Here is a 24,074-nt window from a genome sequence, read left to right on the forward strand (position 1 = left end):
TTATATTATCTCTGTCCTGGTTACATCAGACACTTCACCCACATAAAAAAAAACAGATTAATTAATATTTATTTGCTGATAAATTGGACTTGAAAATCAATTAAAAAGTCAATTCTTGTTGGATTTATATTTTTTCCAAGTTTCCTTAAAGGTATTTTTCTAAATCAAACAAAAAAAGCAGTGACATGAAAAGTAAGGAGCCCCTGAAGTCCTAAAAAGTAAAAGAAAAAAAGAAAATGTATATATTGTGCGCACAAGTTTTTATTTATTATTATTTGTTTTACTTTTTTGGACTTCAGGGGCTCCGTAGTAAAGAGAAATGAATTCTGCGTTTTTTATTTAATTTATTAAGGTCCATCTGTTTTTACAAAACCTTTCATATTTCTCCGACGTCACTTCCTGCCACTTTATCCTGGCGGGACGTTACTGCTGCTGATTGATGCTCACCTGAAAGTAGATCGAATAATTAATACGTTTCAATCTTCGGACCACTTCCGGGTTCACCTGAGGGAGATTTTCTTCACTGGAGAGGATGAAAACAACTCTTCATGAGGTGAGTAACAAACAGTTAGATTTAAAAGAGGACTCGAGCTAACGGTCAAACCTCAGACTGTAAATATGAAGTTTAAATCTCGTGGACGAGGACGTCATGTTTCGGTTTGTCACGTTTTCATCTGGAAAGAAACCCGAGATTTTATAATAATTCATTAAAACATGACAGATGTATTTAGCTGTGAGATGAGTCTCAACACTTGTAGTTTTACAAGTAAATTGTTTAATTTAAATATAGGCTTACCTGCGTTCTCCCACTTTCTCGCGAGACTTCTTTCATAAAACATCTGCTTTTATATTGTAAAGTCATGAAAGGTTTACAGAGGTACTCCAAAACCGACTATTACAGGTAAAGATATCCAGATATGATGCAGAAGAAATGTTTAAAGGGCCTGTCAAAGAGTGTTTTTGAACTTTTCATCACTTTTTCTCTCATTGTTCACCACAAAGCAAAAATAACAGTTAGAAGCAAAAGGTAGCCCGCTGCTCTTACAATTATTGTACAAATATTTTAGAGGTGAGCGACTTAATATGTGAAATATTTAGGGACACGTACCAAAGCTATGGTACCAAACTACAGCACGTTGTGCCATTATCTGGACCCCTACTAAAGTGAGCACTTCTAATTCCAGGGTCCGGTCCATACATGTTAACATATCGTAAAAGTCTCCAAAGATGTAACACATCACCTCTAACACTGCTCAGGAATGAGGAGACGTAAAGGCATGTAGGTGTTTCAGTCTGAAGTCTGTCAACATTAAAAAGATCAGATCTGCTCCTCTTCTGAGCTTTATGTTGACTTCATAACAATCTCTACTCCTTTAAGTCGAGCAGCAGAAGAGTGTCAGTGTGTAAAAACAAAAGGCTCATTTATTAGCTGAACTGCAGGAGTTTTCCATGTCACTGATTACAACAGAGGCCGATTAGGACGGGACCCTTAAAACATTTAGGGACTAATTAAGAGTATACTCACTTCTTCAGGCTCCACTTTGCATCAGCAGACCATTCAAAATATTAACAACAGAATATGAAGAAGATACATTAGAGGGATTCAAATAGTTCAGTCGTAATTTGAGGTCACTGATGGCGTTTATGTTTTATTAAAGGAGAAAATAACAAATATGCTAATGTCACGACTTAATGGTTAGGCTTAGAAATCAGTTTTTTTTAAATGTTCCCACCACTCCGCTGTTTTAGTAACACCACTGGGAACAAAACTAATCAAACATCTCTGTATATTCATTTCAAATCATTTAGTTAACTCCTCCCCTGCTCTGTGTAAGATGATGTGAGGTTTCCAAACGATATCCAGCAGTCTGCGCTGACGATCGATCTCTTCCTCGTACTCCACGATAGTTCTTTTAAAAACTACAAAAATGTCTTCCGCAGCAGCCGTTAGTCGCTGGTTGATAAACTCTCTCAGACTCTCAGCTGAACACGTTGTTGTGGTTTTATTAAACTTTAAAAAAAGATGAACTAGGACAACAGGAAAGTCTGAGAGGAAATGTAGCTGCGTTCAAATCTGGTGCTCGCGCTGTTTCCCTTCCGCTGTGTGTCACACTATAAAGTATCCTACCGACGGTGGAGGTGCGGCAGCCTTTTGTTCCACTTTCTGTGGATTTATTTTGTTCAAAACTTCTCTTTATTCAAAAAACTAGATCATATTGTACAGTGAGTTACCATGGTAACATGAACAGTAGTTTACTAAGGGTACAGGGACAGTGAGTTACTATGGTTACAGGGACTGTTACTATGGTAACCGGGACATGCTGTGTCTGTCTGGAATATGCTCCAATCTGATTTTTTTTGTCCACAATGAAACTAAAATAATGACATGAATTATATACTGAACTAAAGTCTATATTTACTGTGTCATCCAAAACTTCAGGTCGGCTTCATGAATTAAATCATGAGGAATTAACTTTTCCTCGATGGGACCTGGAGCCTGATGAACATCTGAAAACAAACGAGTCAAGAGGACAAAAACATAAACATCAGAAAATAACACCAACTTGATGTTTGAGTCAAATGAAGTTTAATTTCAAAGAAGATTAATGTACAGCCTTAATAAAATCCAGACTGTGATATTTAATAAACAGAAGTGGTTGATGTTATTTAATGCAACATGGCCGTCGTATAAGAGGCGGATTGGAAGCAGTGAAACTTTGTGTTGACATGGTGTCAGTTATTTAAAAAGTAAATCACTTGTAGAATATAGAGACATTATTTGAGTGAATTATCAAGAGTAACACACATGAACAACATGACAGAAAGATCACTGTGTCTGGCTTTACACCAAGAGCAGAAACACCAGCCCATCTTAAAACACGGGGTTAATTAGATCAGACGAGGAACTCGTAGAGAATGTGTTGAAGAAATGTGGAGAACATGTTCCCTCTAAAGTGAAGAAGAGTCCAAGTATTCAGTTACAAACTACAGAGAGACTCAAAGAAAGCTCAACTTCCTTCACACTTCACTTCATTACAGAAGTCCAGTCAAAGATTCTTTTTCTGCCTTTGAATCGCTCCACACTCCTGTCCACTAGGGGGCAGTGATTACAAAAAGAGACATTAAACTTGAACATGAAATATAAAAACATAAGAACAAATAAAAGAGCTGGCATCATCTATCTTTCTTTGTGTTTCCTGACACAGAAATAATCTCTTCAGATCGATCAGTCTGGGAGAAAACTGTGGAAACAGTGACACCTGCTGGCAGAAAGCAGTGATAGCAGCAACAGAACCTAAACATGAATTATTATTTAAATAAAACCCTCCACAGATTGAATTTATTTCTATTTAAAATCCTGAGATAATAAAAACAGAAGGTTCAAACATCAAAGTGTAATAAACATCAGAAGTTAAAAATAAAGATAGTTTGATAACGTGTCTGTTGTTACCCTGACATGATGAATGAATATCAATGATTGAGTCTGCATGTTATTCAGCTCTTTTTATATCATCTCATATTACATCAAATATTCAGGTGCTGACTCTGCACCTGGATCCAGACATCCTGTTTGTAGTTCTTTTAAAAACTCAGTGAAGCCTCCTCTTTGTTTTGATCCAACAAAGAGACGACTGATTTATTATCAGACGACCAACGACTCGTGGTTAAAAGCAAAACTTCACACTTTAACTTGCACAGCTGGAATCAACTTCTACTGTTATCTGTGAATATGAGTCAATGAATAACCTGCACCACTACACATGTCCACAGGGTGGCGCTGCAACAGAAACATTTATATCCAAATCAAAGAGTTCATCTTCGGTCGTTGAGTCATGAAGCAGTTTAAATTCAGAACATGAGAATAGAAAAATGTCCGAGGTCATGGTCCTGTGTGTGACGGTGGAGCTGATCTCAGAGCAGCTCAGACTGCAGCACTGAGAGTCATCTGCACTGTGATTGGTCCGTCAGTCTCCCAGTAACACAGCCCAGTTAAAGACTCACCAACACACCAGCTGCTGCTTCCAGCTCTGTGATCAGCAGGATCCTCTCTTTAAAGACTCACCTCCAGCTGTTGATATAAAAAGACATAAATGAGAGATTAGACTCTGAGAGAGACTTCATGATGATTCTTTATATTATTCATGATAAACACGGACGGGGCTCGCTCCAAGCTATATAACAGAGCTACTGACACCATATGAGCCAGCCCGCAGTCTTAGATCCTCAGGTGGGGGCCTCCTGGTCGTTCCAAAGTCGAGACTTAAAACTAAAGGTGACCGGGCCTTTTCAGTCAGGGCCCCTCGACTTTGGAACGACCTCCCTGAGGAGATAAGACTCGCAGACTCCCTCAATTCTTTTAAATCCCTTCTTAAAACGTACTTTTACAGACTTGTTTTTATGTGATGTCGTCTTCTTAATGTCTTTTCTTACTGGTTTTACTATTTTTATCTTCTTTTACTTCTTACTGTCTTTTATTTATGCTCTTATCTTAACTCCTCTTATGTTTTAACTTAATGATCTTACTTACTTTGTCTATTTATGTTTTATATTTATATATACTTTTTATTATTATTAATATTATAGTTTTTATTTATCCTTTAACCACTTGTTTCTATTTCTTTTTCTGCCCTTACCTTCTTATTGCTGTTATCTTTTGATTTTCTTTTAGCTCTTTTAGTTTCTTACATCTTTTTAAATCTTTGCTCCTCTTGGTCTCAGCTCGTGTTGTTGGGTTCTTGTGTTTCCTGGGTTCTTATGATGGTTCTTGTGATGGTTCTTGTGATGGTTCTTGTGATGGTTCTTATGATGGTTCTTATGATGGTTCTTGTGATGGTTCTTATGATGGTTCTTGTGATGGTTCTTGTGATGGTTCTTGTGATGGTTCTTGTGATGGTTCTTATGATGGTTCTTGTGATGGTTCTTGTGATGGTTCTTATGTTGGTTCTTGTGTTGCCTGGGTTCTTATGATGGTTCTTATGATGATTCTTATGATGGTTCTTATGATGGTTCTTGTGTTTCCTGGGTTCTTATGATGGTTCTTGTGATGGTTCTTATGATGGTTCTTATGATGGTTCTTGTGATGGTTCTTATGATGGTTCTTATGATGGTTCTTGTGATGGTTCTTGTGATGGTTCTTGTGATGGTTCTTATGATGGTTCTTGTGATGGTTCTTATGATGGTTCTTATGATGGTCTGGTTCTATATGTCTGTTGGGTATCGTGCACTTTGGGTTCTTTTCTGTTGAATTGTATTTAATTATTTTTAGTATTTGTTATGTTCTTGTTGTTGTTTATGTTCTTCTGTGTTTGCTTTAGTTTGTTCTTGTTTTTGCTGTTTGTCAAAGCACTTTGTAAACCTGTGTTTTTGAAAGCTGCTGTATAAATAAAGTTATTATTATTATTCTGATCATATAATATCATCGTTATCATGATTATTCTGATTATCAGTGATACAGAACATCCAGTATGAAGAGCAGCAGGGACTTCAGTCCTGCTCAGAAGTGAAGTGGGCGTGGAAAGTAGCACGCCACCTTTCAGCTCTCGTGGTCACGTGTTGGTGACTTGAAGTTTAAAGAGACAGAGAGTCCTTGAAGGCATCATCGTGTCACAGACAGTTGAGTGATGTGTTTACTGAGAGTCCTTGAAGGCATCATCGTGTCACAGACAGTTGAGTGATGTGTTTACTGAGAGTTCTTGAAGGCATCATCGTGTCAGAGACAGTTGAGTGATGTGTTTACTGAGAGTCCTTGAAAGCATCATCGTGTCACAGACAGTTGAGTGATGTGTTTACTGAGAGTCCTTGAAGGCATCATCGTGTCAGACAGTTGAGTGATGTGTTTACTGAGAGTCCTTGAAGGCATCATCATCATGTCACAGACAGTTGAGTGATGTGTTTACTGAGAGTCCTTGAAGGCATCATCATCATGTCACAGACAGTTGAGTGATGTGTTTACTGAGAGTCCTTGAAGGCATCATCATCACGTCACAGACAGTTGAGTGATGTGTTTACTGAGAGTCCTTAAAGGCATCATCATCATGTCACAGACAGTTGAGTGATGTGTTTACTGAGAGTCCTTGAAGGCATCATCATCAAGTGTCCCTCTGAAGAACATTTCTTTGTTTGGTGCAGAGTTAACAGAACTTCACGTCATATTTCAGAGATCATTAAACTGAATTTATTCTGACTTCAAATAACAGAAAAATAACAAACATTAACTTTGCTCTAATCAGTTTGATGAAGAATGTCTAACTGCTCTCAATCTGAATGGCTACTCCTCATGTCTCTTATTTTTCGTCGCTTGAACCGGAAGTCGTTCTGTGCCGCCATGTTGATGGACGTCTCAGGTCTCTTATTTTCAGCACAGAGGATCGAGGAAACTTGAGACCAGCCTTCCAGGAAGTCTTTTTACAGACAGACACGCCCCCTTATCAAATATCATTAACTGACTGGATCAGACTTCAGTGAAACTTCTCAACATTAGCAGAGTTTAAACCTAGAGGAAACACTGATATCTATAGCAGGAGAAAATCACAAATTGGCAATGTATGCTGATGATATCTGAATTTATTTCTATAAGCCTGAACAGTCAGGTGAAGTACTAATGAAGGTAATTAAAGACTTTGGAGTCATTTCAGGGTACACATTAAATACAAATAAGTCTGAGGGAATGCTAATGGGCTGTACAATCGGGGATGAAATCAAACAGAAATAAGCATTTCATTGGGATGTTGAGAGGATAAATTACTTTTTTATCCCCCAATTAAGATGTTAGAAATGAGAGAGAGATTAATGAGCATTATTGTAACGCTGATGTTCTGAGTTTTAACTCAACTTCCACATAAGTTACGCGAACGTGCACGAGCCTGCTGGTTAAGAACATCGGTAGGTAATCAGTGTTGATAAATCCCATGTTCTTAACCTGCAGGCTCGCGCCTGCAGGCTCGCGCCTGCATCGTGGTCGGGGGCACAACTCTCTCTGGGGGATTAATCAAACAGTGACGCTCTCCCAACAGAACAAGCTGGACCAAACAGATCAGTGCGCTCTTTTGAACTTACTGCGGAGCGAACGCTTCACCAAATCATCTAATAATGCAAATCCAGCCATGATGTAACATTTCAAAGTAACGCCTGTCACAGACGACTTTTTAAGGTTTTCACACCAATTAGGCAACGGGTCTGTTTCAAACCACACAAAATCACTTATTTTGTGTTTTGAATTTAAAAAACTGGGAACATGCATCCAGGTTGAGATGGATTCTGGCATGCTGTGACACTCGTGGTGCTTTTTATTTGTAGTTTCAATGTTCTACCTCTAGATTCTGTGTGTGAGCATGCTCAGAGCTGTGCTTATGCTGGGGGAGCAGCATTGGAGCTGGTGACACTAAGAGACTGGACAAACTCATTAAGAAGGCCTGCTCTGTGATAGGCTGCAAGCTGGACTCTTTCCTCTCATGACAGAGAGGAGGACTCTGAACAAACTGTTATCCATTATGGATAATCCTGATCACCCTCTGCACACCCTACTGGACAAACAGCGGAGCAGCTTCTCCAACAGACTGATACAACTCCGCTGTCATACAAGAAATCCTTCTTACCAAAGGCCATAACTCTGTACAACAGCTCACCTCATGCGCGCAGAGAACTGTCATCATGATAATATCTGTCTCTCCATACTGTCATCTGTTCTGCACATGTTAAATTTACAAACTACTCGCCGTTATATTGTATAGTTTCTGCTTATAATATGTCTACACTCATGCACTTTAACTTGTGTCAATACTGTCCATTTACAACTCTGTTTTTGCACATTTACATTTGAAGTGTCTGATGTAACCAGGACAGAGATAATATAAGTTTACAATGGGTGCGTCTGGAGATAGTATCTGAAGGAGATTTAGGAGTCCCCTTAGCTGGAATGTTTAAATTGGGGTGTTGTATAGGAGTATTGCCATATATGGTTGTGTAACTTGATGTTTTTATGACCCATGACGGGAAAACAGATGTTTAGATGCATATAAGCAATTGTCTCTGTGTGTTCGACAGAGATCATTATTGGCTTCTTGATCCTCCTGGTCAGACGTGACCAGTGATTCTGTTTCTTGCTTAAATAAAATTATACTCTTTGAAAGCAAGTCAGTCTCAACGGCGAATTTCTTCATCATCCAACATATCAACAACAAGGAAATCCACATCAATTTTGGCGTCACGGAACAGGATCAGTTGGGGCCTTCTGCAGGGGACCACAGCTTGTTTATTATTTCCATCACTTCGTAAGTGTTTCTTTCTTTTTTTTGCTGCACATATTGCGGAGCTGTTTCTGTCGTCTATCGGCAATTTTGGCCGCACTGTCAAAGAACTGAAGTGCAATGATGTGTTGATGTTGGAGTAATTCTCTGTCTAAATTGGGGTTTATTGAGTTAAAAAGTATATAAATAAAGGGGAATAAAATAAAGAAGAGATAAATAAGAGAAGAAGAGATGAATAAAGTTGAAAGGTAATGATAGCATAAGCGCAACTAGTAACGAGACCAGTTAGCTAAATAACCATGCAAGTTTAACAAGGACAGGGCCCGTATCCTCTTAACAGTAAGTCATGTGTAAATTAGACACTGAAGTGAAAGTTGGCTTTAAGAAGTAGTCAAATTTGAGTAAAAATAAATAAAGGGGATCCCTGGCCAGGGTATTTGAATAGATGATAAACGTATAATGTAGGAAAATAAAAGAGAGGAAATAAAGATGAGAAGTGTAAAGATGAGAAGTAAAAAGATGAAAAGTGAAGATAAGGAATAAAGATAAGAGTTTTGAGAAAAGTGGGAAAAAAGCGCTGAGTAAAGGAAAAAGTGTGCATTGAAGCATGCAGTGTGAAGTAATTTGTGAAAAGACAATTTGTTAAAAGTTTGACCAAAGTAAAAGATTTGATAGAGGAAAATTATAAATGAGTCGACTTCAAAATCTGAACTGAAATGTGTGTGCACTCGCTGAGGCGCAGCTGTTCTTGGAATGTGTGTGCGTTCAAGCTCTATACAGCCTGAAGTGTTTGTGTGGCTGCTGGACAGTCTTTGTCTCTGTCTGTGTCTTGTCTCTTGTGTTGTGATTTGGATGGTTTTGAGAGGTCTGTGTGGTGTGGAGATGTGTATTTGATCCGGAAATGTTCTTGTATATGTGTGATTGATAAATAGAATAGATGTATTATTAAATAGGCATATATAGCAGGTGATTGGTTAAAAGGCGATTTAGTAACGTATAAGAGGGGACATTTTTGCTTCATCAGTGTTAAAACTCTATGAGCCCTTTGTCTAAGGGGACGTTTATATATCCGATTTGATAAAAAAATATGAGCCTTTGTTTCAGAGGACTTTTACTTATCTGATCTTCATCAGTGTTAAAAACCTATGAGCCCTTTGTTTCAGGGGACTTTATATATTAAATTTGATAAAAATCTATGAGCCCCTCAGAGGATGTTTGTTTAATCTGATAAATACACATGAGCCTAATAAAGGACGTTTATACATAGCATAAGTGTATATAGTATCTGTTTTTAACAGAAGTGGAGAGACCAGCGAGGATAGTCTGTACCCATTCAGGTAGCAAGTTTCGAGAAAAGAACAGAAAAATTCCTGATAAAGTTTAGAACTGCCGGCTGATTGGAGTGTGAACTTTTCTTTCTGTTTGTTTGAGCGTATGTGTGTGACCACATTATGCTGCTAATTTTGTCTGTTCAAAAAGAACATATAGTTTGGTTTAAAATAGGTGAAGAAGTTGGTTTTAACTATTAGAGAATACATTTTTCTATTTGGCTGTTGATTGGGAGGATATTGTGCTGATTTCTGTGTGTGCATAGACTCTGTGCACAGGGGTGGAGCAGTGATCTTAAAAGTGTGTGTGTTCTGTGCTAGTATATTACCACCCTCTAGGAAGTCAACACATTCTGTTTCATTTAATGTCCAATAACTAAGTTTAGCTGAAACATCATATAACAAGACAAAGTTACAAAAGATAATTAGACACTAACTTTATGAACATCCATTGTGAGTAACCGAGTTAGCTCTAGAAATTAGATTCAAAATGGTTCTTAGTGATGCCATTATTTTGCTTTTCTTATTGCCTTACGCCTCAGTCTCTTTATTTCCGGTCTTCACCTAAAATGTGCTTTTATTTAGAAAAAACTGCAAAGGGGACTTCTGCTACATCGTAAAGTTATGGGAGTAAATACATACAGCTAAAATAACAACCAAGAGGAGAAAATGTTACACTTACGTTGGTTTGTGAGGTGGATTTATCTTAAAAACCTCTGTTTGGGTGACTTACTCTCTTTCAGAAGGATGCTACATGCAGCATGTTTCCATGTGTGAGCTCTGAGCTCTGACTCAGTGATGAGTGACAGGAGGATTAAATGCAAATGTAACCTTACTGTGCTTCAACTGTAATCAAATAGATATGATTGGCTTAGTTGTCACTTAATAAATCTTACTTGACCGATAAGTTTCTTTTAATGACTCCACTAGTAAAAAGTGTACATTTCAGTGAAAGTATGGGTGTCACAGCACCCACGGGTGAGATGTGCCTGTCTGTGCATTAAATGCACTAGGTTTGGACCATAGGGTTTGGAGACGATGTTAACCCTTTGACAGCCAGGTTAGACTGGAAGCCCTTGCTAAAATTAGGAGGCGGGTCCAAGAGGCGTTGCCTCACATAGAAAGCCAATTAGCTTACTCCTCCTGTTAAGGGGAGTGGAGAGGTAGCCCCCTCTCCTCCTTCTTCTCTCTGTGGGACACAGAGGGAAGGAAAACACACCCCCAGTAGGGAGACAGCCTTTGCAATAGATAAAAATATATATAGATAAAGATTACAGATAATGTGTGCATATTTCACTGAATTGTTATTGCATTGTGTATATGGATTCAGAGTGATTAAACTTTTGTTTTGTTTTCTTTCTGTTTTCTCTGTTTCTCTCTACTATGCTGTGTGAGAGCTAAAGGGAAGACAGACAGATGGATTGTGTCTGAACTGGATCAGTACAAAAGGCAGATGAGAGGATACCTGGGGGTACTTCACAAGCACTGGAAGCTTGCGGATGACAGCATGTAGGGATCCTGAATCCAGCTTGATCAAGGCCAGTGCGGTTTTATCCACAAACTCTTTCAACAAACACCTGAACTTTTCTATCTGTGTATACATTTTTTATAGTCAACATCTTTGATACATGCTTAGTCTGTTTTCGCATAGAGGCTTACATTGTTTCTTCTATGTATCACATTACAATTATATAGGAGGAAGTCTTGGCAACAGACTGACTAATTGAAGCATTTGGTCAATAATGGAGTATTTTTGATTTGATTGATCATTTATGGAAAAGTTGATTTGATTCAAATGCAGTTGAGTGCTGTGAATGCTGGTTTCATTATCTGAGTATGGTCTAGCTTGACCTAGGCTATTTTGAGATGGAACATTGACATTATTTCCAAAATTTTAAGATAAATAAGTGTGATTAGATGCATTAGGTGATAAACAAGTGCTTTTGCTTTTATAGTAAGAAGCCTTAGGTCTCCTTTGGGGTTGGCAAATTCATTCACTTTAAAGTGTGGTAACAGTACTTTCTAAATAGTTTGACTTATAATACGAGGAACTAAGAGGGTCATTGTAATGTCAAAGATGGACACCAAAATTACAAAATCAATCACTCCTGTTGATGTAGTACAGAAGACTAATCCTCTTGTTAAAGATATTCCAAAAATATCAGAAAAATGGAGTAAGCGTTGGCCTGACATTGACCAGCCTTGGCCAGTAGAGGGGACTTTGAACCCGGATGTGATCAAAACAATACAGGTACTTGTGTCTATATACAAGGTAAAGCAGAAGAAGGGGAAAAAGGGAAAAAGGCGTATGGAGAAAAGACAAACTGAGCTTGGAGTTCTGCAGTTGTTTGAAAATGAAGGACAGAAACTGTTAGAAGCTGCAAATGAAAAAAGAGGCCGCGGTATGCAAGAAATACAGAAAAATGATAAGGCAGTGGGTAAGTTAATGGAGAAGGTTAACACACCCTTCTCACATACTGCCTTAGTAAAGAAGCCCCCGCCTTATGAGAAGGAAGTGAAGTTTACTGATGTTTACCCCCAGCTCCCAGTGATTATACAGAAGGGCAACTATCACATCACAGACGAGGATGAACAAATAATCGAGAAGGGAAAGGCTACAACGACCATAGAAATGTACCCAAGCTCCGACAGCAAACATAAAAAGACCCGTTTGAGAAGTTGGAGCGGTCAGCAGTTCAGACGACTGGACATAGAGGATGACAGTGAGAGTGATTCGGATGAAGCTGTTGGTGGATATGACCCAGCAGTAAGACGGATGTTGGCTAAAGCGGAGAAAAAAGGAGACAAGCCAATAAGAAGAATGGATCCAGGAAAGGACGACACAGATGTGAGCAATGATGATGAAGACTCAGAGAGAGAAGGTCCTTCATATCTTCACCCATTAGCAGCCGGTTTAGGGGTGGAAGATGATGGATGCAGCGCTTTAAGAGAGGTGGAGAGAACTATAGATAGATGCCTTGTGAAAATGAATGAATCTACCTGTCCAGCAACCCAGCATGTCTTGGAAAGGCAACTAGAGGAACTGAAAAAAACACGGAAGAAAATAAAGAAGTCTCAAAGGTCTGACACTTTGGGGTATGAATTACGTCCAAGAAAAGAAAAGAGATTCAATAAAATGTGTCCAGTAATTGTGCGAGGTCAAAATTTAGAGTATAAACCTTGGCAAAGTACAGACATGTCAAACATACTTGAAAAGTTACCCACTCTTCAAGATGGAGCGCATCCTTGGATTTCGAAGTTGGAAGAGGTTTTGGTGGGAACACAGCCTGCCATGGGAGACATTAAGAGACTCTTGGCTAGCCTCATTGGGGTCCCAGCGATGGAGGAAATCCTACAGGCGGCAGGCCTTAATAGATATGTGGCAACTGCAGTATATGATCCGGAATTGTTGGCTGCCAGTAGAGGTCGGATGTGGAGAGCATTGAGAGATACATTTCCAACCAACGTACACCCTGATAATATTCTCATTGAACCATTGGGCCCACAGGAAAACCCAAGAGCTTATGTGTCAAGGGCTCATCAAGTGTGGAGAAATGTCACAGGAAATGACCCGGATTTGAATCAAATGGAGCAATCAATTTTGAGAGCTAAGATACAGAAGGGATTGCCCCTACCAGTGCGGAGCAAGCTGGCGGAGGTGGTTGGTCTTGGAAGCATGGCAAAAGGTGTGTATACAGATCACATAGCACATCAAGTTGATCTGTATCGGAAAAAAGAGCATGACCAGAAGGAACAGGACCAGGAAACTCTTAGAAAGCTTAACCAACTACAGCTGGTGGATAATAAGAAGAAGGAGAAGAAACAAGCTGTGGTTATGCAGAGTCAGCCTCAATCAACTCAATTACCACCACAACCGCAACATGACCAGATCCAGTATCAGCCACCCCAGCCGTTATCCATGATCCCCAATGCTCCTTTTCCGCAACCAGGGTTTGGCCAACCACAGATATGGAGAGGAAGAGGTCAAGGAAGTTTAGGAAGAGGAAGAGGAGGAAATTTTCAACAATCTTGGGGAGCATGTCATAATTGTGGTCAGATAGGCCACTTTGCTCGTAACTGTGATAAAACAGGAGGAGGTTTCAGAAGAGGCTTCAGAGGAGGCTTCAGAGGAGACATCAGAGGAAAACCAAGGGAACTCATGGGACCGGTGAACCCTTACAGGGGCCCGGAGCCAGGGTTCTAGGGGTGCCCAGAAGACTCGAAAGGGGGGTGTCAGCTGGTAGTGTCAGGGCCGGAGCAAGATCCAACAATAGTGGTGAAAGTCAATGATCAACCATTGGAAGTAATGGCGGATTGCGGAGCAGCTTTTACCTGTGTTCGGCCTGAAGATGCTATACATCTCCCCATGTCTGACCAATTGGTACGGACGATCGGGTTTGAGGGTGTGAAACAGCTGATTCCTCTCACAAAACCAATTGAGCTCTGCTATAAACATCGGAAAATCACAATACCTATATTGGTGTCAAAACATACGCCCATTGCACTCTTGGGAAGAGATGCTTTATGCAAACTGAATTGTACAATACGGTGTACACCAGACGGCTGTCTGGTGGATGTGCCGAGTGATGTTTATCACCAACTATTTATGACACCGGAGACTGACACTTCTTCAGTGTACTGGATTGGAAATCTTAGTCCAGAGCTATTGGAGCCGGCCAAGCTGTGGGAGAAGTTCATTGTAGCAAATATGCCTAATGCTAAGCTCCCTGAGTATTCACACCACTGCACACTTAAATATTTTAAGAACGCTGGTCAAATAAATCCGGAGGAGTGGTTGAGTAGTCAACCTAAACAGGTTCACCTTAACTCATGTTGCATGATTTTGGGGCCACAAGGAGCAGCGATGAAGATAAACAGTGATGATTATCTTAACAAGGAGCACGACATCAAGGAAAGTGTTCCACATGTGACTTTGCTGGTTGCTGAAGGATTTGAACAGAAGCATATAGGGGCAATGATGGCAGAAGCTGAGAAAATACAGTTTGCACCAACAAAGGAGAATCCTGCTATCTGGATGAGTGAAGATCAGCAGTTCATGAAAATCATGATCTCAGCTCAAGGACAAGGACGACCACAAGTGGTGATAATGACTCATGAGTCAATTTTCAGTGCTAAATTAGACTCAGATAGTATGACAGAGGGGATGTTACAACAAGTTCCAGAATGTTTGTGGTCACGGCATAGTACTGATATTGGCCTTGTGAAGTCAGCCCAACCGGTGAGAGTTGAACTTCGTCCAGGAAGCAAACCTCCTTGGAAGAACCAATATCCACTAAAAGAGGAGGCAATTCAAGGGATTGAACCACAAATTGAAGGTCTGTTGCAAGCAGGTGTGTTGGAGAAATGTTCAGATCCACAGAGTAACACACCTATATTGCCTTTAAAGAAGCCAGATGAATCGTATCGCTTGGTACATGATTTAAGAGAGGTAAATGAAGTGGTGGCTGACTTTTCGGCGGATGTGCCCGATCCTCATACTATGTTGGCCCAAATTCCCCCAGACGCTACACATTTCACAGTGTTAGATTTGTGTGGAGCATTTTTTAGTGTTCCACTAAGTGAAGAAAGTCAAGGGTTGTTTGGATTTACATATAAAGGACAGGCTTTCAAATATAAGAGGCTCCCTCAAGGATTCAAACATAGCCCTCATATTTTCAATAAAGTGTTGAAGGATGATTTGGCAGGGTTAAATCAGATTTTGAAAAGTACTGTTATTCAGTATGTAGATGATATTGTCATCTGTTCACCAGATAAGGAAACGTGCCAAAAAGATTCAATTAAATTGTTGCAGTTATTGGCAGAAAAAGGACACAAGGCTTCTCGGAAGAAGTTGCAATTCTGTCAGGAGAAGGTGGTGTATCTGGGTCAAACAATAACTCAGGGACACAGAGGCATCTCTGACAACCATTTGGAAGCCATTCGAAAGGCGCCGAAGCCCAGAACAGTCAGAGAGATGATGACATTTCTTGGAATTGCGGGATATTCTTCAGCATGGGTGGAGGACTATGCCACTCTAACAGGGCCTTTGAGGGCTATGATCAAAGAAACCGGGAATGCTCAACTCCATTGCAATCTCACCTGGACGCAGGAAAGTCTTGTGGCATTTGAGACGATTAAACAGAGGTTACAGGAAGCACCAGCGCTAGCATTGCCAGATTATTCTAAGAACTTTTTGTTGTATGTGTCTACATCCACTGGGGGTAAATATGCATGTGCAGTTCTTTGTCAGCCCACAGGTACGGGGACAAGTCCTCAACCTGTTTCTTATTATTCTACTGGCTATTCTGAAGTGGAGATGGGGTTACCACTGTGCTACAGAGCAATGGCGGGAGTTTATCTAATGTATGATAAAGCATCATCAGTAACTATGGGTTACCCTGTAACAATTCTTACCCACCATAGTCTCAGAAATCTTCTGAATTTTGGTAAATATACTTTGACTATGCCTAGGCTTAGAGACTATCATAGGCTTTTAGAGCAGGAAGATGTCACCTTGGTAAGGTGTGTCACAGTAAATCCAGCTGAGAACTTGCCGACTCCAGAGGATGGGGAGCCACATGATTGTGTTCAGGAAGTGGAGAGATATTCGAAGCTCCGGTCGGATTTACAAGCTCTTCCACTGCATGAGTCGGATGTGGAGTATTGGACTGATGGGTCCTGCTATCGTGTGGATGATGCATTGAGTGCTGGTTATGCAGTAGTCAAAGCCCAGGGGACGGAGTTTGTTGTTGAAAAAGCAGAAGAAATACCACAACCTGCATCTGCACAGCTTGCTGAGCTAGTGGGGCTGACTGAAGCATGTCTGTTGGCTGAAGGCAAGCGGGTGACGATATATACAGATTCGGCATATGCACATAATGTGTGCCACCTATTTGGATCGGTGTGGAAGAATCGGGGGTTTAAGAAAACAGATGGTTCTCCGATACAGCATCATGCCCAGATAATGAAATTGTTGCATGCGATGATGAAGCCGAAGGAAATCTCAGTGACTAAGTGTGCAGCACACAAAAAGGACATGTCAAGGGTCACACAAGGTAACAAAGTAGCTGATGAGGCTGCAAAGGCGATAACAGGAGCAAACAAATTGGGCAAAGTTCTTCTGATCACCCATGAAGTGGACTTGGAGGATAACATTACGCTCAGGGATGTTGTCTCAATGCAAGAAGCTGCTTCTGCGATGGATAAACAATTATGGAGAGACAGAGGAGCCACTCAAGATTCCACTGGCCTGTGGAGAAATCATGAAGGACTGCTGGTAGCGCCCCCAGACCTGCTGGGTCTGATGATCCAGGAGGCACATGGTTTAGCCCATGTTGCAAGGGGGGAGGTTAGGAGAAAGATCACGAAAGAATATGGTTTTTGGGCACCGTACTTGCTTGAACAGATTGATTATGTCATAGGCAGGTGTACTATCTGTCTAAAAAACAACGTTCGTAGGGGTGTGATGGTTCCTCCCGGTTACATTCCAACGCCAACAGGTCCTATGCGTGAGTTAGTTGTGGATTTTGTTGACATGATAAGACCGGTAGGAGGTAAAAGATATATGTTAGTTGTTGTGGATAGATTTTCAAGGTGGCCTGAGGCCTGTCCAACTAAGCGGAAAGATGCTCAGTCTGTTGCCAAGTTTTTGTGTCGTGAGGTTATAAGCAGGTGGGGACTCCCAGACCGCATATCCTCAGATAATGGGAAAGAGTTCGTGGATAAAACAGTAAGACTAATTCTGAAAAAATTGGGAATTAAACAACGTTTAGGAGCTGTTTATCATCCGCAAAGCCAAGGTGCTTGTGAAAAAATGAATGGTGTGTTAAAAAACCGCATTGTTAAAATCTGCCAACACACAGGTTTGAATTGGGTGGAAGCGCTTCCACTGGCGTTAATGGTGTGTCGTTCAAGTGGGCTCCGTGATTTGCGCATGACACCCCATGAGTTGGCAATGGGCAGACGGATGCCGACACCTTGTTTGCGTACAAGTGGCAAGGGTCCAAGTTTAGCCCTTTTAGAAGATGAAATGCGAGTGTATGTTAATTACATGGCTGCTTTACATAAGAGAATATACACATATGTCTCTGACAGGCAAAAACGAGAGGAGGTGCAAGAGAGACTCGATGAGCAAAAGACGAATGCAGTGCAACCTGGAGACAAGGTATTCGTGAAGGTGTTTAGGAGGAAGTGGTTTAATGAACGCCGTGAAGGACCATTTGAAGTAGTCCGCAGTACGGGAACTGCGGTCCAGGTTAAAGGGTCTCCTACTTGGTATCATTTATCACATTGTGTTAAAGCGCCAACAGAAGAGGTTCCACGATCACAGAACCGAGATGTTGAAAGCGCAAGAGAGCCAACAGAAGCTGCGGAAGCAGCAGAGGTTCGTGCAGACCCCCAAGGTCACGATCCGGAAGAAGGGATTGACCATGTTGGGGCTATGCATGATGAATTTGATTACACTTTTAATGATGTCAGGGATGACTTGTCAGTCCGTGAGCAAGAAAGACGATTTGGTGACATTGATTTACAACATGTCCCAGAAACAACAGAGTCTATTTTTCAGGAGCATGAGTCAAAGACTCCAGAGGGCTGTGATGCCTCTACAGGAAAATTCACAGACCCAGTTGGACCAAGGAGTCCAAGGCCAACCCGAAGAAAGGTTAGACCAAAACGTTACGAGGACTAGAGTAGAAGTGATTTTGGGAAAGTCAGTTCAGCTCCCATGTCAGTGTACAAAGGAAAATAATGGGAAAGGGAAATTCCGAGTCAAGTGGGAAGATAGCCATGGTAAGGTTATTGATTTATTGGGGACATCACCACTAGAAAAGTATGTGTTGCTTAATGATCGAAGAAGGTCAAAGATTGAGGGAGACTGTAGTCTTTATTTACGTAGATCTCAGATTGAAGATCAAGGTGACTATAAGTGTACATATTATGACCCAAAATTAGTAAATAGGGGAGAGCATAGTATCCAATTGGGGTTAGGTTACAGAAACAGTATTGTGACTTTAGTGGTACTAAATGAAACTAGAATTGCAAAACCCCTGGTTGTTGAAGTAGGAAAACTGTCAACTACCATATCAACTCTCCCGCTGATTGAGAAAATAAAGCAGACATCCACCTTTTCAAAACTGAAGGTTACTGACGTCACAGAGATATTGCATCTAAATACAGCTGAGCCTCAAATGATTTCTACAACTCAAATTCCTGTAAACATTGTGATTAAAGCTACGTTAGGGAATTCAGCACGCCTTCCATGTAAATGTGGAAAATGGAATAATGATGGTAATAATCCCCCTAATTGGAAAAATGCTCGTGGTGAAGAAATAGTGCTAACAGGACCTGAAATTAATAGTGTGCCTCGTGATCAAAGAAAGTATATTTTGTATAATCACATAAGGTTGTTTAGGGTTGAAGACGACTGTACACTTGTCCTAATCAATGTAACAGGGGAAGATCAGGGAGAATATACATGCACTTATTTGGATCCAGAGTTTAAATTTGTACCACATCACAATTATTGGGTAAAAGGGTATAGAACTCGTAAGATAATGCTTGTGGTAGAAGGCCTAGATCCTATTGAAGTAGTTACGGTGGCTAAAGAGGTTCAAAAGCAACTAGTCACTCCAAGGGTGACTGATGAACAGATGATGTCTACTACTGTAGCTCAGAGAATACCTAGTAGTATTAGCGTATCAACTTTGGTTACTACTCTAGCTGCGACTTTGGTAAAAAAGGATGTTACAACAGCAATGATGACAATTTCTACTTCTGTTACTCCTAGTAATTTTACAAGTGAGGTTGTAAAGATGGGATCTACTATCAACGAAACAATGATGAGTTCTTCGGTGTCTACAAAGTCTGTAGGTATGATGTTGACATCTGTTGCTACATCTACATTAGTTAAGGCAGCTGAAACAATTCAGATGACTATGTCGAATCTGATTGGTGATTTTGTAGATGCTGACGGAACATCAGAAGGCATGACTAAACATCTTCATGCATTAGAGAAGCGTGAAACCCAATGGAAAGCTTATGGGTTTGATTCCTCGGTGTTGCAAATTGCAGACCCGTGGGCAAGTAGAAATATGTGGTACCAACAGTTGACTCACTCTGTTAGATTGGCTAGTAATTTGAGTGGTCCATGTGTTGTGAGAGTTCCAGCACCAGGCACATGGCCTTCAATTCTAGAGACGGTACCAGAACCTTTAACTTCTAAATGTCAAAATTATGCGCTATCGTGGTTGGTATTTAAGCAACAAGCACCATATGATTATTGGATGGCCGTGTCGGTGCATCTATTTACACCTCAAGGGAATTGTGCTTGGTTGAAGAACTTATCATATATAAATCTCCTTGATCAGTATGAAGATATTACAACAGCAGTCCCTGATCCTATGGAAGTGACACCTGTGAAGGTTAAATCTTGTTTTTGTTCAAATGGTACTCATGGTGGAGATGGTATGTTTATGGGAATATCAGAATGTGATAACTATATGATGCAATTTGGACGACGTGATCAAAGGGCTATTGATGACATGTATACAGTGACCTTTCATGCACCACATCGCCGACTGAGTAAAACTCTAAGTGTAAAGAATCAAACTTTACCGGGTAATTTTACCATAGGAACATTTAAAGATATCTGGTGGATTTGTGGCGATAAGGCATACTTATTTTTACCTTATGGTTGGATTGGATGTTGTTATATGGCACAGTTGAAACTTCCGTATGATGTTTTTGTTATTCAGAAGGGACAAGGGTCTGATGAGGATAACTCTACGACAATCTCTAGCAGTAGAAAGAAAAGAGATTTGGCACAATTTCACAACTTGGAGTCTTATCATTGGAGGATAAGTTTGGGAGAGAAATGGGGAATAGGATTGTTTCCATGGTATGGTGTTACATACTTAGCTGATCATATTGATAATATTACATATACCCTGCAAGGTTTTGCAAACGAGACCATAAAAGGTTTTGAATATTTGTCAAATACTCAGAGGAGTCATCGATTGACGTTGCTGAAACATGACATGGCTCTTGATTACATTTTGGCCAAACAAGGTGGCCTCTGTGTAGCTTTGAATCTAACTGGAGAAGCCTGTTACACTTTGATTCCTGATGCTACTGACAATATGACTAGTGTCATAGATGCTTTGAAACTAATTAGGGATTCATTTGGTCCATCAGAAAGAGCGGGATGGTCTGCGAATACTTGGTTACAAGACCAATTAGGACCAGTAGGAGCTATAATGGTTCAGATTTTGGTGGCTACCCTTCTATCACTGTGTGTGATGTTTTGTTTTTGTACGCTGTTGTTGACCTTTGCTAAGGCTATGATATTGAGATGGGTAGGAGTTGTGATGCCAGGAGAAAACATTCAGATGCCGCTACTGAGTGGTAATGACCTAAGTGAAGGTGAGGAGGTCATAGAGATTGGAGAGAAATATCCATTTTTGAATATCTGAATTCAACATTGACTCACTATTATTTTGAACTGGAAGTGAATTGATAAAAGGGGGGAATTGAATATTTTAATCATGTATATTAATCATGTATATGTTAATCATGTAGTGGAATAAGGTGAAAGTATGATACAAAAATGAATATCTTTGATGGTTTTGTATGTACAAAGATACTGGTTGTTGATTTTTCTTCCCAGGATGATATTTGGGAGACCAATGTGAAGGTGGCTGATTGTCCAGAGATCCTTCCAGATTAATGGAGTTGAAACAACCAAACTTAAGAAAATGGAGGATGGAAATGGACAACGGAAACCTGAATGAAGACATCATGATGAGGGGTTTCGATTGAAAAATCATTGAAGGTTTATTACAATGTAACTTGTATTGTTGATAAATATTTTTGTATGTTTTACTTTATAGTAGATATTTTTAGCAAGACATATTTTTCTGGAACTGTATGAGATGCATATATTGGGACCTCAGGTGTTTTCTTTCTTTATCGATCCTCAGGGAAAGTGGTGTTAGGTAGGGAGAGGTCCATTGGAAGGTGCGATGGGTCGACCAGCCTGACTTTGGACAATTTTTAGATTTTATTTCTGAGGTTTTGAATGTGTGCATTTATATATCATCCTGAAAAGTTTTCATAACCTTTTTCTTTTTAATTGGTTTGGAGTACTATAGGTGGTTGCCTGGGGTAGAGGGACCGTGAGAGAGTTTTCCTGTCTAGATTGTTTGATGGATAATAAAGAAAGATAGCTGCCTGATGGGTTTTTCGCTCTCACACTCCACAAATAAAATTTTACTATATTACTAAGGTTAAGCATGAACAGAAGTGATTCATATGAGGCTAATTAACATCATAATTGTATAATTTATCTCGTTTGCGAGACTATAGTCTCGCTAGGGGGGACTATGAAGTGTCTGATGTAACCAGGACAGAGATAATATAAGTTTACAATGGGTGCGTCTGGAGATAGTATCTGAAGGAGATTTAGGAGTCCCCTTAGCTGGAATGTTTAAATTGGGGTGTTGTATAGGAGTATTGCCATATATGGTTGTGTAACTTGATGTTTTTATGACCCATGACGGGAAAACAGATGTTTAGATGCATATAAGCAATTGTCTCTGTGTGTTCGACAGAGATCATTATTGGCTTCTTGATCCTCCTGGTCAGACGTGACCAGTGATTCTGTTTCTTGCTTAAATAAAATTATACTCTTTGAAAGCAAGTCAGTCTCAACGGCGAATTTCTTCATCATCCAACATATCAACAACAAGGAAATCCACATCACATTCAATCTTCCATATCTAATCTTCCTATTTAAGACTAGTAATGCTTAGTTAAATCCTGGTTGTATATATTCACAGTCTTAGTTTTGATAGTTTTAGTACTTATTTACTTTGTATTTAATATTATATTGTGTTTAGATTTGCTAACATTGTGTTTTTTACTCACAATTTCCCAGTTTGGGATCAATAAAGTAATTATATTCTATTCTATTATATTTACACACATTTCTAAGTAAAAGAACAAGTTGATAAATTCCACTCTTTGTGTGGGAATGTTCTTCCTCATTACGCACAGATCCGTGCTCACACACTGTTGATAGATGAGCCCCCTGGACTTTTCTCCTTTCTTCTAGGTCAGTGGTTCTCAAACTTTTTAGCCTGCGTACCACCTCCGAAAATATTTGGCTCTCCAAGAACCACCATTATGGTAGACGTTAAAATACACTGTAGGCCTATTTCTACACACATTTCATGCAAGAGGCAAATTAATTCATAAAAAGAATATTATTTATTATTGACTGCTGGCAGCCACACTGTAGGCCTAATAAGGGCTAGTGCTAGAACTGGCACACACAAAAGTGCAGAACAATAAAAATGACAACTTTATACCAACAACCTGTTTGGAAATATTTAGTCTCCAGTGTTTCCCACACAAACACGATACCTGGGCCCAAGTATATTTCCAACCTGTTCTCAATTAATTTTTCATTAATTCATAAAATTGCTGCGTGCCTGAGAGAGCGAGAGAGAGCGGGGGAGAGAGAGAGAGAGCTCGTGAGAGTGCAGGCGCCGATCTGCAGGCTCCGTGCAAACAGCGCCGCTTTATTATAGCCTAAGTCTCTGCGTTCAACATAGCAAAACTGCCTTTTAAAAAAAATCCCTCTCGACTCCTACGGAGTGTTAAGACATCAAAAGAGAGCAGAATCACATCAGCTTCAGAGCTCCAGAGAGAGAGATAGAGGGAGGGGGAGCGATAAGGTCCGCTGTCCGTACATGCATCAAAACTGAAGCTTCTCCTGGCTCCGTTTTAAAAATGTTAATGTACAGCTGCTTGCTGCCGATTGTGTGCTGAACTCCAATAAACAACAGAATATCTGTTAATGTAGACCTACAGCTGCTTGCTGTTGATTCAGGACTGAACTATAACAGAATATCTGTTAATGTAGACCTACAGCTGCTTGCTGTTGATTCAGGACTGAACTATAACAGAATATCTGTTAATGTAGACCTACAGCTGCTTGCTGTTGATTCAGGACTGAACTATAACAGAATATCGAGTGGAACTTTTCAAAACGCGGGGCGTACTCCTGTTGTTGTTTATGTCTGTGCGCGAACATAAATTGAGCAGATTAAAGTTGTTTGTTGCAAAAACTAGATTAATTTAGAGGGGAAAACACATTTGATATAAATACAACCCAATAGATACAAGACAGATAAGATAAGAGTACGACAATAAAAAAATTGTCATTTTATGCTGAACGGGTTTGTTTTTTATATTGTGGAGATTTCTTTGGATTCCACCACAGAGAGCCCGCGTACCACCGGTGGTACCATAGATTGAGAACCACTGTTCTTGGTGTATTGTTTTTTTTCAGCACTTTTGTAGTAATTTGTTTGTATATTTAGTCACTTCTAACTTCTCATCTGCCTTGGTATGATGTTTACATTTTGATGATTAACGTTCTTTGTTTAAATGTGTAACCTTTTTACTAAACCATGTGACTACTACTGATCATGTGACT

General features: G+C 40.0%; 1 protein-coding gene across 1 annotated transcript in view; it reads right to left on the minus strand.

The window, feature by feature from the left end:
* Positions 1 to 2,570: 2,570 nt before the first annotated feature.
* Positions 2,571 to 24,074, minus strand: part of LOC136179333 (ribonuclease inhibitor-like) — a 73,186-nt gene continuing 51,682 nt past the window's right edge. Inside the window, exon 7 of the mRNA XM_065955508.1 lies at positions 2,571 to 4,069. Within this exon, the coding sequence (XP_065811580.1) occupies positions 4,060 to 4,069 (10 nt within the window). The 3' untranslated portion in view covers positions 2,571 to 4,059. The remainder of the gene's footprint in view (positions 4,070 to 24,074) is intronic.

The sequence above is a fragment of the Labrus bergylta genome, chromosome 5, assembly GCF_963930695.1.
Source record: "Labrus bergylta chromosome 5, fLabBer1.1, whole genome shotgun sequence".
NCBI lineage: Eukaryota > Metazoa > Chordata > Actinopteri > Labriformes > Labridae > Labrus > Labrus bergylta.